At 40.9% G+C, this 18632-nt stretch overlaps 1 protein-coding gene across 3 annotated transcripts in view; it reads left to right on the top strand.

Annotated features, from left to right (window-relative positions):
* Window positions 1-18632, top strand: part of FRAS1 (Fraser extracellular matrix complex subunit 1) — a 318860-nt gene that overhangs the window by 12022 nt on the left and 288206 nt on the right. For all 3 annotated transcript variants that reach the window (XM_089526272.1, XM_089526273.1, XM_089526271.1), the window contains exon 2: window positions 668-699. In XM_089526272.1, the coding sequence (XP_089382398.1) occupies window positions 668-699 (32 nt within the window). The remainder of the gene's footprint in view (window positions 1-667; window positions 700-18632) is intronic.

The following is an 18632-nucleotide window of genomic DNA, read 5'->3' as shown; positions in this document are numbered from 1 at the left end:
GATAACACGTTGGGGAAAAATTAAAATAAAATGGAATACCTTGTCATCAGAATGTTAAACAGTAACTGCACTTGCCTTCATTACTAAAATGAAGTAATGAGAAATAATTTATATTGGTTCCAATGGAATACCGGTACTTCCAAATTCTGGAGAAGGTGGGATTTAGTAGGAAAATGGGGGGGGGGGGGGATATTCTGGGTGTTTTACCTCCCCATAAGTAATTTTTTCCCAAGCTCTTGTTTGGCCAGTGGGACATATTCAGGATTGTTGCCCTCAGCAATTACCCCTTAGTGAGCAAGGAACAGTTGTCCCAATGAGTAATGCTTCTTCTGACAATTACATGATCTACTCAGGCCTATTGTTATCCTAGTGTCTTCTTTGCTATGCCGGTTGGTTTCCTTGCCATCTGTTTTGACTAGAGCCTGATGAGTGATACACAGATTATGTGCTATCTAATGGATTCCAAGTCCAGACCCCTCCAGTCATTTGCTTGAGCCTTCCTGACACTCAGGTTAAAAGCAGGAACAGTACTGTTTGTAGCAAATGGGCTATTTTGTCACACGGTCCATTAAGCCCTTGTTTTTGGAGTTTTTTTTTTTTAAGTGCTGCGTAATTTAACAAGTTGGTTTTATGTCTGTCTAATACACTTTTCTTTCTGGTCTTTCAGGTGCCTGCATCTATCGAGGCTCATCTTTAGAGGTAGGTCAGATTTAATGTTATTTGTTACTTGCTGTGCCTGCCTTGAATTAGTTTTCATTTTATTGGCTGGATGAAGCTTTGCCCTTGAAGCAATTTCCAGTCTCCTCAAAATGAAAATGAAGCCTTTGAATCATGGAGGGTCTGGAAGGGTCCCGGCCCTCTTACCTTTTGAGACTGCCCCCTCAGCTGTTATTTTTATAGAGGACTACAGCCGTGGCAGCTAGTGGCATCTGTGTCAGTGTAGCTGTGAATCCACTCTGGGCTGTAGTAGGAACTTTTCAGGAACTATCCAAAGTGCTGAATTCTATTCCCCAAACAAAATTTTCTTTGAATTAGGCTGAATCATTTGATTCTAAATTTCGTATCCAAGGTGCTGAACCTGTTTGGGAGAGAGGATTCAACATCATGGGCAACTGTTTGGACTAAAATCCAGAGCAGGTTCATCGTCCCATTGGCTGACATGGAAGCTGCCAGTTGCCTTTGTACTACAGTTAAGGCCTCATTTGGCTAAAAGGAGGACTGAGAAGGGGAGTTTGTAAATTTTTTTTACAAAGGATATTCTTATATTTCTTCTCATAATTTCAGCACCATAAAAGTGTTAGCTGTATAGACACCATTTTACTGCACTTTTACTTTTGTTGCATTTTATTCCATAATGTTAATCTGTAATCGTGAAAAATAGTATAAAATAAGTCTTTGCCTACAGCCATAAATAAACTTATGAGAAAATATAAGTTTGAACATAAAGGGATATTTGTTTGTTGTACAACTCCCATATCCACAGATCCGGTACCCATGGTTTCACCTTCCCATATCCATTTTGTTTCTGTCTAGGCATTTTCTAGATCCTCCAGTGTGAGTCTATCGTATGCTTCTGATGGAAATTGACTATAGAGTCATTTTGGAAGACATAGAAATGCCTAGAGTGGTGTTCTCTCTAGGAATCTCTTGTTTGTTCAATGTGACTTCCTCTGGAAATCATTCATTTCAATAGGGTTTACTGTTAGCCACAATTTCATGTTTCCATGGTAAGGCTGGGAATGCATCCCCACAGATATAGGGGTGATACTGTGTTAGCTTTGACTTTGACTTATGGCAACTTTATTAATGACAGACTTTCAAGAGCCCTAGTTGTCAACAGCCCTGCTCAACCCTATCTGCTCAGGTCTTACAAGCTTGAGGCCATGGCTTCTTTAATTGAGTCAATCAGTATGTAATGCAGTGTTCCTCCTTTCCTACTACCTTTTGTTTTACAAGCAGTATCAGCTTTTCCAAAGAGTCATGTTGTCTCGTGATATGTCCACAGTATGATAGCCTCAGTGGAAGTGGACATACATAAATTTGTTCAGTGAGGTAGATATCAACAGGTGCTTAATTTTAATTAATTTGAAAGATAATTAGAAAATTGTCTATTTTCCTATATCGTCCTTCATCATTTTACATATCATTTCAAGCAAATGTGACTTGTTTTAAAATGTCAAAAAACTATTATTAAGAGCTGTGCTATTTTAACCTACACACAGACTCATTTATGTACAATTTATATCAAATCCTGTAGTATAGCACAGAATATGTCTTAAGATTTCCGAAATGTTATTAAAGTTTCATTTTTCATTCAGATATATTTTCATGCTTGGTTGGAAAAGAAAGTGCAAGAAAGGGTCTTCTGGTGAGGCTGCCAGAATCAGTTAACACTGCTAAAACTCTAATGTTGTGATAGAAATGGCCGCTTGAGTGATTATTTTTGTCTCTTTCTCTGTGCTGGTAAAAGACGTATTAGCTGTGCAAGAAAATGTATTTGAATTTTTGCTCTTTGAAATTGGCACAGAGAAGGTTGTGCTATGGGTGTTTGAGGGATGGGAAAAATCTCCCCTGCAGAAGAGTGTCAGCAAAGAGACAGAAAAAAGAGTAAACATCAGTTGCCATCACAGACTTCATTAGTAGAACTGCTGAGTCAAAGCTCCCCCCCCCCAACCTTTCACTGAGTTGGGCTTTTTAAAAAACAAAAGAATTGGAAGACTGAACTTCTCTTTGAGGAGGGCAGAATTCAAGGATTGTTCTCTTTGCGTATGTTCAGGGGTAGGTCTTAACTTTATTGGGTATTTTGGTCAGATCTCACTTGGAATATTGTGTCAAGTTTCTTGGTACCATGTTTCAAGAGGGATTTTGACAAGCTGGTACCTGTCCAGAGGGCAAATAAGATGGTATAGGGTCAGGAAACCAAATCCTTTGGGGAACAGCTTAGGGAGCTGGGCATGTTTAGCTTGGTGAAGAGAAGATTGAGAGGTGACATGATAGCCATTTTTAAATATCTGAGATGATATCTTGTAGAAGATGGAACAAGCTTCTCTGCAGCTGCTCCAGAGACCAGAACATGAACCAGTGGATTCAGGTTACAAGAAATCCACTGAGGAAGAGGAACTTCCTGATAGTGGAAGCTGTTTGACAATAGTAGTCTAGCTGGCTACAAGAGCTGACTGGTTTCCATGGAATCAGCATGGCTAGTGCTGCAATATTAGTCAAGTGGTAAATATGCTGTTGTTTTTACTTAGAATGTTAAATAAGCTATCCAAGGGGTTGAACCGTATCTACAGAATAGATTCTGTGCCTTGGATAGTCCAGTTAGAGTTCAGACTATTATCTGGAGTAGATTTACCACCTCACTGACATTGCAGCTCACTCCCATTGAAACTATGCAGTGCCATGATGTAACATCATTCTTCAGCATTCTTGGTACTAATGGTGGAGGAAGCTTGTCCCTGATCCTGTTCAGGTTTTAAGATATTCAGGAAGGTCCTTGTTTCAGTCCTACATTCTTTGTAGGCAGGTTTGGTAGGGGTAAGACAAAACATTATCTCAGTGGCTTCTTTTGGACTCTGGAACTTCTGGCCAAGGAAGGCTAGTTTGTACTCTTCCATGTTGGTCTTCCACTAGCTGACAAAGACTTTAAAAGAAAATCCACATACTTTTTATATCTGTAGTTTTTTTGTGGGTTTTTTGGGCTATGTGGCCATGTTCTAGCAGAGTTTCTTTCTGACGTTTCGCCAGCATCTGTGGCTGGCATCTTCAGAGAATGCTTTGCCTAGAAAAATTGGGTGTATATATACTGTGTGAGCCTGGGAATGCAGGAGTGCTTTGCATGTGTATTGTTCTGTGCTGATGGCTGGCCTCAGGCTGGGAGGCTAATGCAAAAGAGGATGAGTGTCTGCTAATTGGTGATCATTATCTGCTGGGAAAGCCCCTGACTCTGAATGGTTTTCCATTTGCATTTGCTGAGTCCTAATTTTGCTGTTCCTCAGGACTGGTAGCCAAATTTTGTTCACTTTAAGGGTTTCTTCTTTCTGGTTGAAATTGCCCAGGTGTTTGTGGATTTCAGTGGCTTCCCTGTGCATCATGACATGGTAGCGGTTGGCATGGTCCAGAACTTCGGTGTTTTCAAACAGTATTTTATGCCCAGGATTGCTACTGCTGTTTTTTCTGGCTGACCCAGTCTGCAGTGTCTCTTGTGTTCCTTGATTCTTGTTTGCACACTGCGTTTGGTGGTCCCTATGTAGTCTTGTCCGCAGCTGCATGGTATGCGGTAAACTCCTGCGGCTGTGAGAGTGTCTCTCTGGCTGAGCGAAGCATTTGCTGGATTTTCTTTGTCAGTTTGTAAACCATTTGAAGGTTGTGCTTCCTCACCACTTTGTCTATTCTGTCTGTGACTCCTTTGATGTATGATAAAAACACCTTCCCTTTGGGAGGCTGCTTGTCTTCTCTTCTCTGGGTTTTCCTGGGGCTGGCAGCCTTTCTGAAGACAAGCAGCCTCCCAAAGGGAAGGAATTTTTACCATACATCAAAGGAGTCACAGACAGAATAGGCAAAGTGGCATTAGCCTCCCAGGCTGAGGCCAGCCATCAACACAGAACAATACACATGCAAATCACTCCTGCATTCCCAGGCTCACACAGTATATATACACCCAATTTTTCCAGGCAAAGCATTCTCTGAAGATGCCAGCCACAGATGCTGGCGAAACATCAGAAAGAAACTCTGCTAGAACATGGCCACATTGCCCGAAAAACCCACAAAAAACTATAGATGCCGGCCGTGAAAGCCTTTGACTTTACATTTAATATCTGGTTTGGTTTTAACTGAAGTGAGCAGTTTCTTTTCACTGATGTTTTTAAACTGGCTTAAAACAAATTGCTCTTCCAAAGGAGACCCACTGAGACAATTGTTACATGATAAGTCAGTATGTTAAAACTTATGTAAGTTCCATTAGTTTCCATTAGGGTTCACTTTAGTTAAGATTGCAAACTGAATTTTGGCCACTGTGTATATTAAATGTGGATTTTATCATTTCTAACCACTTGTGTGCCATTTTTAATGGTTCTGCAAAAATAAGGGCGTGTGCCTTGGTGCTGGTAGTAGTAGTGGTTGGCTAGCTTTGGATACTAGCCCCGTTCAAAGTCTAGCACTTCCCCATTTTGAGTTGCTGTGGGACAGAATGGTGTCATTTTGTGTTTATTGAGAATCATTGCCAACTGTGCTTTTTCATTTTTTGCTGTGGATCCAAGTTTTATGTACCAAGTTTTTCGGATGATCGACAGGAACATCAAAGTCAGTGCTAGTGTTGAGTTGTGAGATTCCCAGATACCTTCTAGCATATATTTGGAATTAATGAGATTAATTTTTTAGAGATGTGAAAAATTGGTCCATATGTCTGTTGGGAATCGGGAAATGTTCTTAGCATCCATGAATGTGACCATGGAAAAGACAACTCAATCGTTTTCTGCCAATCCCATGTGAGATGAGAACTGGCCCCCCAAATTCTGGAGATGTCCTTTCTCAGTGAGGTGTAAATGTTTGTTTAGTCTCCTTACACTTTGTAGTTGCAGTTTTTGCATCTTTAACTTGCCTCCTGCTTCCTGCTTTAGGACACCTCTATGATTAAATCCTTCTAGAAGCTTGAAATCTCTTTTGCCTCCCAACTTTGACATTGTCCCTTTAAAGCTGTCCTGGGCAAAGAGAGAGAGAGGCGGGAGATTAAATTGATTAACAGCACGTTGTCTTTGGCGGATGGCTTGGTGAAAAGCTGAAGCAGATTGCATGCATTTGTTTCCATTAAAAATATACTGTGGAGCATCACGATGTTTTAAAGGCTATTGAGAAATCTGCCTACACTCCATCAACTCTAATAAATCCTGTGGCAGATAATTCTCTCCTCCACATTTTGGCTCAATAAGTACTCTAATATACTGGTGCTAAGAACGTGTGGAAATGAGACGTCAGGAAGTCACCACTGTCTGTTGACATGTGGGGTGATGTTTGCAGGTCTTTTCCTCCTTCTTCGCTCTGCCCTAGTCTTTCTAAGTAGCAAAGACAATGTGGATGCCAGACACGTACAAGCATCTCTTCTTCATGTTGCGCAGCCTAAGCGAGTGATGTTCAGCCCTCCACTTATGATGGAGTGCAAGTTATTCTCTGTGTAGCTGTACAGATGTTGTTGGCCAAGAGGGAAAGAACTCATCACCGTGGCTGAGGGGACTAAACATAGAAACTCTTGTTATATCAAATCAGTGCATTAGTCTATGTAGCCTTTTATTGTCTTTTCCATATTATCTCCTTCTGTTTGAGATGGAGGGTCCTATGCTCTGTTTCTGCCCGTAAGGAATGTGTTTTGTATAGTCTGGAACATTTCTTTTTCAAAAGTAGTTTGTTGAATACCTTGTTAGAAAATCTAAACATGACAATTGGTGTTAGTTTATGCTGCCAAAATAAATGTTAGGAACTTGTTGCTGCGTGCGTTCAAGACATTTCTGACTTATGGTGACCCCAAGGGAAACCTATCACAGGGTTTTCTTGGCAAGATTTTTTCAGAGAGGATTTGCTCTCTGAGCTGAGGCTGAGAGAGTGTGACTTGCACAAGGTCACCCACTGGGTGGGCCAAGCAGGGATTTGAACCCCAGTCTCCCTGTGACCCTGTCCAGCATTCAAAACACTGTACCAAAGTGGCCCTCAGCAACTCATTAGGTTGCTCATAGTGGCATGCATCCTTTTCTTTTACTCAGTACTTGGTTACTCTGTACGCTTTTTGTTACTTTAAAATATAAACAAATTTATGGGACTGATAAGTGAATGAAGTTTTTGTTGTTTAAATAATAAACAGAAGGGATTCTATTTTGGTGGCAATATTTATAGAGCTGCTTTTTTCACATGCTGGAGGGAGCTGATGAGGCCAACTTATTAGCGCTTTCCATTTTGTTGTTTCCACATTTTCAGAAAGGGATTCTGCAGGCAGCTGCTGTTTACCTTTTCTGCTATAGGCAGACACCTGCGGTTGAAGTAGGATTGGCTACAGTAGATTGACTCTTTCCCAGCTCAAGCTTTGTTTATTGCATTGTTCACTGCAGACACACTGCTGCAAGCTGACACCAAAAGTCTGTGTTTCTTTAGCCCTCCTTTACCATTCCCCCAGTGCAGATGCGGCTAAAAAAATGCTATCGACACAGGGGATGAAGAGAAAATGGATGCTGGGCAGATGTAAACAGATTTTGTAAAAAGGAGCTTCTTTTTCAGAGGCTTTGTTAAGTGAGATATCCTTGTATGTGGAAGCTTGCATGCTGGGGGATTCTGTGAGCTGTAGTTTGCAAAAATTAACATTTCTGAGTTTTGTAAGAAGGAATATTTTGAATCTCATTTTGGGAGAAAAGTGGGCTGTAAAAGAAATAGACAAATGAATCTATAGTCCAAAACATACTGCAGAAATAATCCAGTTTGAGACCGCTTTAACTGCCCTGACTGAGTCCTAGGAAATCCTGGGAACTGTGGTTTATTGTGGCATCAGAGCTCTCTGGCAGAGAAGGCTAAATGTCTTACAAAACTATAGTTCCCAGGATTCCCTAACATTGAGCCAGGGCAGTTAAAGTGGCCTCAAACTGGATTACTTCTGCAGTGTGTTTTGGGCCTATCCCTCCTCACCCTCCTGCCTCATGGAATGACCTTGGGGTCTAGTATTTTGAGGGAGAGAGAAGAGCTCCCTATCCAGTTTCTCCTCTTCATGCATAATTTTATACACATTGATTGTTTTGCCTCTTCCTGGCTGGGTTTTTCCCCCTCGAGCTAAAAAAGCTGGCACTACTGGTCCCTTTCCCAACCATAGAGAGAGGCTTCCAAATTAGAACAGATGACCATAAAGCCCCCAAAGGAAAGAAAAGTGACCTTGTGATGGGGAACAGCAGAAACAGCAACATCATCAAAAAATTAGGTCTGTGTTTCATGTGGCGAATAAACCTAGTTGCTGGATAAAGGAACTCCGACAGGAAAGTGCCACTTTACACTGCGAAGAAAGAGAACACTGGAGTTCCTGCATTAGTATTGCTTAGAGTATTGCTGCTTGCTGTTGATAACCAGGTCAAGGTGTGTACTTGACCAGAAAGGCAATAACCATGGACATGTTAGCTTAAAAAAAAAGAGGGGGGCTGTGGATAAAAAACATACATTTTAAAAAAAAAAAAACGGAAAAGAGCTAAATACCAAGCTGTGAAGTTTCCTCTTCATTTGCTACATTTTAACATTTTGTTGCCATTGCTTCTTTGTCTTGAACAACAGCCTGCAACTGAGAAATTCACAAGAGGAAGCTTTTTCCCCTCTGGCTTGAAGATAGGTGGTGAAAACATTGCTTAAAGCTTTGTCATGCTGGTGCAAAATATTTTGGAGCAGAGTAAAACAATAAAGCAGAGGCTTTTTCTGTCAGGCTGGTTGCATGGTTCAGCATGGAAATAAAATGTAAAGGACAGAAGCTGCAGGTGAAAGGGAATAGATGTGAAATTACACAATTAGACACAGCACACTAGAACAGTAAGTGCTTGCTAGCCTACTTGATCCACCTGCATCTATATTAGATATGTCTGGTCTAAAACTAATTTTTATAAAATTTCTTGGTCTCAGTTATGGCAACCCGCTAAGCGGCTACATTTGCAAGCCCTCACAGTGCTGATTGACTTGTAGGACTGTTAATGTGACAAGGCCAATAAAATAAAATAAAATCACCCTATCCAGTTGGTCAAATACAGATCTTGGAACAGATTTTTGTGGTGACCTACTGGTGCAGAATCTTCCACTGGCTTTGCTAGCAATGGGGAATCTTGCAAGTTGTAATCCATACTAAGATAAAGTTTTCCCTTTGACAAGATCATTGTATCTGACTGTATGGGATGGTGCTCATCTCTGTTACTAAGCTGAAGAGCCAGTGTTGCCAAAGACAATTCTGCGATCATGTGGCCAGCATGACTGCACAGAACGCTATTACATTCCCACTGAAGTGGTATCTATTTATTTATTTGCACTTTTACATGCTTTCAAATTGCTACACTGGCAGAAGCTGGGACTGGTGATGGGAGCTCACTCTGTGCCATGGCACTTGGGTCTTGAACTGCCAACCCAATGACCTTGCAGTCTTTAGAGTCAATGTGTTTACCTAGAAACATAGGAATACAGTGGTACCCCGGGATACGAATGCGCCGCCTTACGAAATTTCCGGGTTACGAAAAAAATCCATTGAAAAAAACAGTTCCGGGTTACAAAGGTTATTTCGGGTTACGAAGAAAAATTTGGTGCTTTTCGACGCGATTTCACACGGAATCGCGGCTTTCGCTATTAGCGCCTATGGGCTTTTTGGCTAGCGAAAGTTTCCGGGTTACGAAAGCGGCGGCGGAACGAATTAATTTCGTAACCCGGGGTACCACTGTATAGAGCTTATCTAGTTCCCTCATTGAGAAGAAAAGGAAAAGTTTGTCCATCATTTGTGATGTTCCTCAAGTATATACAGCTGCAGCAGAGAACTGAATATGTCCCAGCAACACTGTCTGTAAACTAGGATGGAGATTTTGCAGCTCACAGGCTACATCTGGCCATGTGAAGGGGGTCCACTGATCTCCCAAACTGTCTAGATTCCACCAAAGAAGATTCAGTAAAAACTGACCCATATATTTTTTCCGGTCTATCGTCCAACTCCCTTCTTTCCAAAATGTGTCCCACTGGGTTTAAAGGACTGGTTTAAAATTGTACCTCTCCTGAAACAGCCAGACTTCACGACTGCAATAAAGATCCTGAAGGCAACCTGGAGTGACCCAATGTCACTTGCATTTATCCCCAATGGCATCAGTGTGGGGCAGCCCTCCAGAGCTTTGGAAGTGGCCAGATGGGGTGGTGTGCCCCTCTGGGCTCCAGTGTACCCACCCCTGCTACAAATACATGGTGGCCATTAGGCCAAATGGGCTGGGGTGGGTTTCCAAGAGCAATGGATGTATCTCCAGTCCCAGAATCCTTCCCAGTATCCAAGGATTGGAAACATTAGAGCTACTAGTGCCCAAGCCAGGATGGAACAGTTCTGAGAGCTGTAGTCTAAAAACCCTATAATTCCAAGCTTTGGATATGAAGCAGTTCCTCAGTCACCATATTGATGGGGGGATGTATTCTTTGAAAGTAGACATTTTGAAAAACACAGTTCTTTTAATGAGCTCATTAAACAAGATGCTAAATGATTATATGTTTAAAAACAGAATATGACTTGCGATCTCAGGCTCCCAAAGAGTTTTGAAAAAGCATGGAGAAATAAAGTTAAACAGATATTTCAGAGGTGAGAAACTTTTTATTCACTCAATTACTTAAAGTATGACCTAGCTGTATGCTTTTTATTCACTGCTTTTAATGCCTTTGTTTAATACTTTGCTTGGACTGTGTTTTTAATTGTTGTGTTCTTGTGAACCTGCCTTAGAATAAATTTTTGATGAAGGGCAGTATATGAATATTTTAAAGTAAACAATAAATAATAAATAAACAGATGACATACACTGTTTCCACCACCAATCAGTGTCCTATAAAAGGCAAACCAGTTTTTAAATACACTTTTGGTTATACTGCAGCAGGGAAAGGAGAGAGAAAATAGTCTTCAATTAAACATTTGCAACCTTCACTAATGCTGGTCCTGGGTCTCCTTCTGCCTGAGGTGAGAGAAAAAGCATGGCTGCTTCCCATAGCCCTTACTTATTCCTGTTCTGTGTGGAGAGCAGTGATGGCCACACAAAGCAACTGGCACTGCTTTTCACAGAGCCACCCAGCATCCAAAGGCTTGGCTCAGAAGAGTGCTTCCTCAGAACCAGACATTGTGGGCAAGGTCCCAAGGCTTCTTCTTGTTGTCATTTGCTATCAATGTGACTTTTATTTAATGGCAATCCTGCGTATGAGAAGCCTCCAAAAGCCCTGATCACCAACTGTTCTGCCCAGGTTTTGTAAACTCATGGCTCAGTTGAATAGTCTAGCCACACGTAGTGCTGGCTCCCTGTTTTTTCTTCCATTTTGCCAATGATTATTGTCTTTTCCAATGAGTCATGTTGCTTTGTCTAAAAAAAAGATTCTCTCAACAAATATTGCTGGGCTCTGATGAACCCTTAAAATCAGGCATTGTGGCCTGGCTGGCTCTGTGGACAGAATTTGTGTGGTTTGTTGAAGTGGCAGTGTAGTACTCAGAGTAATAGTGTGTTTTGTACCATGCACTAGCATCTTGTTGTTGTGATGGTGTGCCTCCAATTCATTTCAAAATTTATGGGGATCCTAAGGCCCTCTCATGGGATTTTCTGGGCCTGAGAGTATGTGACTTTTGCCCAAAGTCACTCTGTTGTTTTCCATGGCCAAGTGGGAAGTTGAACCCTGTTCTCCAGAGTCATAGTCCAATGCTCATACTGCTATGCCATGCTGCCTCCCACACACCACACAGCATGTAGCAGTCTACTTAAAAAAAACTAACAAAAAGTAATTTTACTTTTGAGACTTACTGGCCTTGGAACTGCAACTGTAACTAATTACTTTTATAAAGCCCATTTTCCAAGCCCTGCTACTGGCTCAACTTGTCTCATGGTAGCAGTTTTCTATGCAGGCTGGAGGAGTTTGGGAGTTGTAGTCCCAAAAAAGAGAGACTTGACTTTCCCATCAGTATGTGGGAGATATTGAATGGCAATCCATGGTTCAATAAAAAAGAAAAGTAGGTAGAATTCTGTGCAGAAGCCTTTGGAACATTTGAAAATACATGACAGCAAATCAAACAATAGGCTTTCCATCCATAGGATGCTGTTGTAGATACTAACTATTTCCAAGTCATTTATACACTGCAGCTGTTCGCTGTTGCTTGCACCTCAAGAAGCTCTTTCACTAAAGTTTATTTCTGAATGGATGTGGTTAGAATCAAAGTAAGCTGTGCTTTGCATGGTTAATGGAGAGGCATCCAGCTGGACAAGGATTACATTAACATTTGAGGCCTTCATCCAAGAGAGGCTTGGGAGGCTGGCCTTTTGGGTCATGGCCTTGTCTGTGGGGTGCACTTTCTGTGAGGTCCGCTTGGTCCTGCTATTATTTTATATGTCTAGTACAAGCTTAAAACTGCTCCAAAGTGTTTGGTGGAACATGATTAGCAGATCTCTGAATATCTACGTTTGGGCAAATATAGATATACAGTATATATAGGATAATGTACTTTTATATATCTAGATAGATAAATAGATATATGGCATTGTTTTTGTTGTTGTTGTTGTTGTTGTGTTCCTTCAAGTTGTTTCTGACTTATGGCGAATGTAAGGCAACCCTGTTGTGTGGTTTTCTTGGCAAGAGTTGTTCAGAGGAGGTTTGCCATTGACTTTCCCTGATGCTGAGAGTGTGACTTGCCCAAAGTCACCCAGTGGGTTTCATGGCTGAGCTGGAAATTGAATCTTGGTCTCAAGAGATGAAGCCCAACACATAGTGGTTTTACTTTTGTATATTGCAAGTATAAAACACTTTGTGTCTTTTTTTTAAAAGAAAAAGCCTTCCATCATCATCATCATCATCATCATCATCATCATCATCATCATCATCATCATCCTTGTTTCTTGAGCTAGCAGTTTTGTAATCTTCAGCTACTTTTCTCTTTGCCTTCGTGAGGCTTTAAAGGTAGTACATTATGTATAAAACATTGTATTCCTGCATTTTAAGTACTCTTGGCAGTGTATACAGTAGTAAATGCTAAATATGATATTCTCTGCAAAAGAGGTATGTGTAGTATATGTAGCCTCCTGGCCAAATCAGAAGCCATGGAGGGGGATGGAATTCTTTTGGATCTGTTAAGACCCCCTAAATCTCATAGGTAGACAGTTCATTTCTTGGTTGTTGTTTTCCCACTAGATGCTAATGTTTTTGTCTGTAGCAGTTTAGTTATTGAATTGCATTTTTACCAGATGATTCCCATCCTCTTGGTGCTTAGGGAGGGTTTGCTGCTGTTTATTGATTGAACACATGCATATCATTCTTTCTTTAATGTATCTTTCCTGAAACAGAGTCACCAAAACAGCTCTGAACGTTGGGACTGAGCGACAGCAGAATTTTGAAACAGACTGGTGTGCAGTGCATGGATTAATAACACTTGTCACTTGCCACTTTGTGTTCTCAAGTGATGCAGCTCTTCCCAAGGCTTCAAAAGACTGCTTCATTTCCCAGTAAACTTAGTTAAAGAGATTTTCTGCTTTATAGATGAAGGAAGGCAAAGGGCAGGAAGGCCAAATGACTAGTCATGGGGGAATCACTGTGAGAGAAATATCTAGCATTCAGCTTTGTGGCTCAATACCTTTTTCCTTCTTTGCCACGGTTCAGAGCATAATTTGAATTGAAGCTTTGTTACTGTCATTATTTGCCGTCAAGTCAAATTCGACTTATGCCATATGAATGAGAGATCTCCCAAGAGTTGTGGTCATCAGCTGTCCTCCTTCAGCCTTGCAAACTCAAGTCTTGGCTTCCTTAATTCCACTTGTAGTTCAGACTCCCACTTTTACTACTGCCTGCCCCTTAACTGAACCTTATCAACTTTTCCAGTGAGTCACAACATCTCATGATATGTCAATAGTATGAAAAGCTAGTTTAGTCATCATGGCTTCTAGTGAAAGTTCATGCTTGATATGATCTAGGAGCCATCCATTGGTCTTTTTAGGGTATTCACAGAACTCTTCTCCAGAACCACATCTCAAATGAGTTGATTCTCTTCTTGTTAGTTTAATTCACTCTCCAGCTTTCATAACCATACATAGCAATCAGAAATATTATGGCCCTTGATGATTCTGACTTTGGTATTTGATGGTATATCTTTACATTTGTACTGAAGCTTAGCTGCATTTTTGTTAGGTAAAGGTAGAGGTAGTCCCTTGATATGATTGTCTAGTCATAACCGACTGTAGGGGCGGTGCTCATCTCCATTTCTAAGCTGAAGAGCCAGCGTTGTCCAAGGACTGCTCTGGTGGTCATGTGGCCAGCATGACATGCACTGAATGCTGTTACCTTTCCACTGAGAAGTGGTACCTATCTATCTACTTGCATTTGCATGCTTTCAAACTGCTAGGTTGGCAGAAGCTGGGACTAGTGACAGGACCTCACCTCATCATGCAGCACCTGGGCCTTGAACTGCCAACCTTCTGATCTTCCGATCATCAGAACTGGTGTCTTAACCACTAAGCCACTGCAACTTTGGTAGAGCTGTAATTAAATCCTGGATTATTTAATCATAAAGAAAAGTGTGCATCTAAGCATACATAAGATACATTATAAATCACATGAGCAACCATGGTCAGCTTGCACTGTCTGGTTAGGAGCCATGACTTTCAGATAGGCTTTATCCTTCACAGTGCTCTCTAGAAATTAAGCACCACTTCACTTGCTGAACTCTTGGTATCATAAAACAATTTTATGCCGTGTCTACATATATTTTAGCTCAGTTTCAAGTGTTCTTCCAAAGACAAATTTCCAGGAAAGGACATACTTTTGTGTGAGTGACTTTCGATGCTTGTTGAACTTGAAGAGGAAAGAACAGGTAGTACAGACTCAGTGCTTCTTGGCCTCCACAATTTTCTGTTCACTTTGAAAGTTGTATGGAACTTTCTCATCTCCACTTGAGAGTAAGTGAAAATTTAGTTTGACATGATGCTGAAAGAATCTGTGAATTCACCTGTGTTACACCTTGTCCCTTCTTCTGCAAAAGCATTACTCTTCCCAAGTCCTCTCTCCAGCCTGAACATTGCATGTTGAAAGCATTATGACAATACTTTTACAATATTGTGACCATAGTTGATAATACTTTCAACATGCCACGTCCAAGCTGGGTTTCGTGTTTAAATGTGTCAGTTGTGATAGGAGGCGACAGGGAACTCTCAATATCAGCTTGAAATACAGAGCCAGAAAAAGTTACTTTTTTGAACTATAAGCATCTCCTAGAGCAGGAAGGGATCAAGTTGTAGCAGAGTTGTGGGGGTGGCTGCTTATGCACTATCCCAAAAAAGAGGATAAAGGGGAACCGTAATATTATTAAAATATACACATAATAATTTATATATATGGTAGGGTGCATCACCAAAAAGGGGATTTGTGTAAATAATAATAGAATTAAAGTATACATGGGCTAATTTATATTTGTTATGGAAGCATTCTTTGGTTCCAGCCCAGGAGAAAGGTAGCATATAAATAAAGTAAAGAAATAAAGTAAACAATAAATATGTGTAGATACAAATTGACAAATTTAGACAATGTTACATGTTTTGCCACCTGAGATGTAGCACAAGATGGGAGCCCCTCTGCAGTCTGCATATAGAAGCAGACTGGACTGACAGGTAAATCTATTTATTTATTTATCTATTGTTTGGCACCATTACTGTATCCACTCCAGTACTAGTAGTCAGATGGCATCTTCCATCAAACTTAAAGAAGCAGGTTAATGTACAGTGAGCAGAACAGGTTGTATTGTAGGCAGGTGAAACTGGAGAACTTGTGAGGAACATTTGAGATGCTACTGCACTAACCATGTGGGACCTGAGGTGAGGCTTTATTATGCCTAAAGGTAGATTCAACCCTGTGACAAGGTGATATGTGTTCCCCTCTCAATCTAAATGCCCTTGAACATTTTTAGGACTTCTGGTCTTGCTTTGTATGGTTTACCATCTTTAAACCAGCCTTCAGTTGCCCAGTCCTTGAAACAAAAATTTGTACTTCAGATGGAGGACTGCCCTCTCTAAAGTAGGATACAAGGCCAACCTTCACTGATGGAATTTTGCTCCTAGAGTTCATCCATCCATGCCATTCCTTCTTGCAGTATCCTCTGAACTATCTTCAAAAGTAGCCCCACATAGAGCATCTTACAGCAGTCGAGACTACCAAGGATGAATAAATTAATTAAGCTTGTTATGTTCAATAAAAATGGCAATGGTACACTTGTGGTCTGCAATTTTTAGTTCAGATGGCAGCTTCCATGCATCTGGGGGCGATTTTCCTTGTACCCACAGGAGGCATACTCTATCACAGTCCATGAAATTCAGTAAGGTAGTGATGGCAAAAATGGACACTTCTTCCTGTCCTTTCTCAGTAAAACAAGGAATGCAAGGAGCACAAGGCTTGTTTTAAAGCAGATTAGTATAATAGAGCCATAGAGTTGGAAGAGACCACAAGGGCTATCCAGTCCAACCCCCTGACATGCAGGAACCCACAATCAAAGCACCCCTGACAGCCTCTGCTTAAAAACCAGCAAAGAAGGAGACTCCACCACCCTCCGAGGGAGTGTGTTCCACTGTCGAACAGCTCTTACTGTCGGGAAGTTCCTCCTAATGTTGAGGTGTAGTTTCAATCAATTGTTCCATGTCCTAGCAGCAGAAAACAAGCTTGCTCCATCCCCAACATGACATCCCTTCAAATACGTAAACATGGAAAGACAAAAAATAATAATGTAGTTTTACTGACATTGCCATCAAATTTCAGTGGCATACTGTCGAATTTATAAAATAGGCGAGCTGTCCCACAGCCAGGTTTCCAGGCATACCCTCTGCTCTTCTTATGAAAGCATTGATTTCTTGGCTTGCTTTCCTCTAGTGTTTGCTACTACTTTCTTTTACATTTCCTTCCTTTTTCTTTTATCCATTGTCTGAAGCTGAATCTAGCTGTACAACAGGACAAGATGCTATAGTTCTAGAGTAATAGTTTGGGCTGTACTCTTTAAAACTACAAACAGGCTAGATTTCTGAATTGGTCTATTTAGGGGGGAAACCCCGTTGCAGGCAGAAAAGCAGCACGAAATGGAAATATTCTTCCGCAGGACTCTTCCTGACATGCTGTTTGTATTCAAGATGTGGGTGCTTTTTCATGGAGGAACATTAAAAACAGGGTGTGTGATCCACCTGCAGCCTGAAACACATACATATGTTTATCTCATTTTGTATAAATTGGTCATGAAAAAGTGAAGAGGAGAAGCTGTTAAGAAGTTGTTTGACAGTGGGAATGTCTGGAAATATTTATTATGGAATCACATCTTTATTTCTCTTCCTATATTTAAAACATCAGCCAGCAAGTTTTGGAGTCAAATCCATGAGGCATTCTTTTCAGTTTTACACAGTTCATGATGGATTTGACTTAGAAAATTGCAGGAAGATTTTATATATATATATGGAGAGGGAATAGATAACAGTCTCCATGCACTCAGTGCCTAGAAGAGTTTCTACTCAGCTTCCGTTCATTCCACTTTCTCTCTGTTGCTGGGAGCATTCATTTTCAGGAGTGGGGTTTTGTGGGGAGGTAACCTCATTATATTTCATGGGACCTCATTATATTTTATTGGGTGAGGATATTCATCTCATGGCCACCCATTACAGAGCCTCTAAGCCTATTGAACCTGTGCCACCTGGTAATGGAAGAGGTGGCCCCCAATGGAAGCACATTGTTTATGTAATTAGCCACACTACAATGGCCCATGCAATTTATAAATTTATAACTTATAAATTGCATTGCATAATTGTCGCTTACTATCTGATGTTCTTTTGTTGCCTGTTTATCAAACCATTTCCTGTATTGCTATGTATTGTATATGTATTATCCTACTTGAGAGTATGTATTTTCCCTGGAAAATGATTAACCATCCATTATGAAGCCAAGCCCTCCCTCCAGTCTATCTGCCTTGGTCCAGGCCTCGGAGGCAGAGAGGAACTGCTGGACCTCTTACCCTTTCCCTCCACCACTCCCTTCTCCTTCTGTGTCATGTCTTTTTAGATTGTAAGCCCAAGGGCAGGGATCAGTCTAACTAAAAAGATTGCATGTACAGCGCTGTGTAAATTTACAGCGCTTCATAAATAAAGGTTAATAATAATAATAATAATAATAATAATAATAATAATAATAAAGCTTGCTTCTCAGTACAAAACCTGTATTGCTCTGCTGTGTGCAACAAGTACACACTGAGTTTCCTGATATAGATCAAGCCTGTGTGGTTTTGCAATTTTGCAGATAAGAACACAACACATTCAGAACTCTGAAAGAGAATGAAGGATGTGAGATTGGATTTGTTGCTGTTGTTTGCATTTTCAAAAAGCTATCGAGAAGATAACTCTTTGAGTGATGGATCCTCATGAAAAGTTACTTTTAAGGCTTAGCAGATTTCTCCCATGCATCCCTCCAGATGTTGTTGCATACAGCTTTCATCATCCCTGGCCATTCCTGACCCTGTTCATGCTGGGTGGCATGATGGGAGTTGTAGCAAACAACATGTGGAGGGCCTTGGATCAGAACAACCTGGCTTAGAAAAAATCCAAACTGCATACATTCTCTGCGCCCATAGTATTATTACAAAGTATACTATTCCTCAACATTGTGTTTGAATGTGTTCTCTGGAGGAATATGACTTTGCTCGACTTTCTGGGCTAAGACTGACACTTGTTAAGGTTTCTTTTGCCACGTTCTTTAGCAGCTTAATTTGAATGTTAATTCTGATAACACACACACACACACACACACAGTTGTGTGGCTTTATGATTGTGCAGGTAGTGTGCCACTGGTTCTGCGTAGCTCTTGGCCCCATGACCAGAGCTTAGAAAATTACTTCTAAAATGAGTACCCAGACTGTTGGG

This window comes from Sceloporus occidentalis, unplaced genomic scaffold, assembly GCF_023333645.1.
Source record: "Sceloporus occidentalis isolate IW3139 unplaced genomic scaffold, rSceOcc1.0.p SCAF_5, whole genome shotgun sequence".
In the NCBI taxonomy this organism is placed as follows: domain Eukaryota; kingdom Metazoa; phylum Chordata; class Lepidosauria; order Squamata; family Phrynosomatidae; genus Sceloporus; species Sceloporus occidentalis.
Note: the sequence above shows the minus strand (reverse complement) of the source record. Positions and strands in the feature narration are given on the sequence as shown.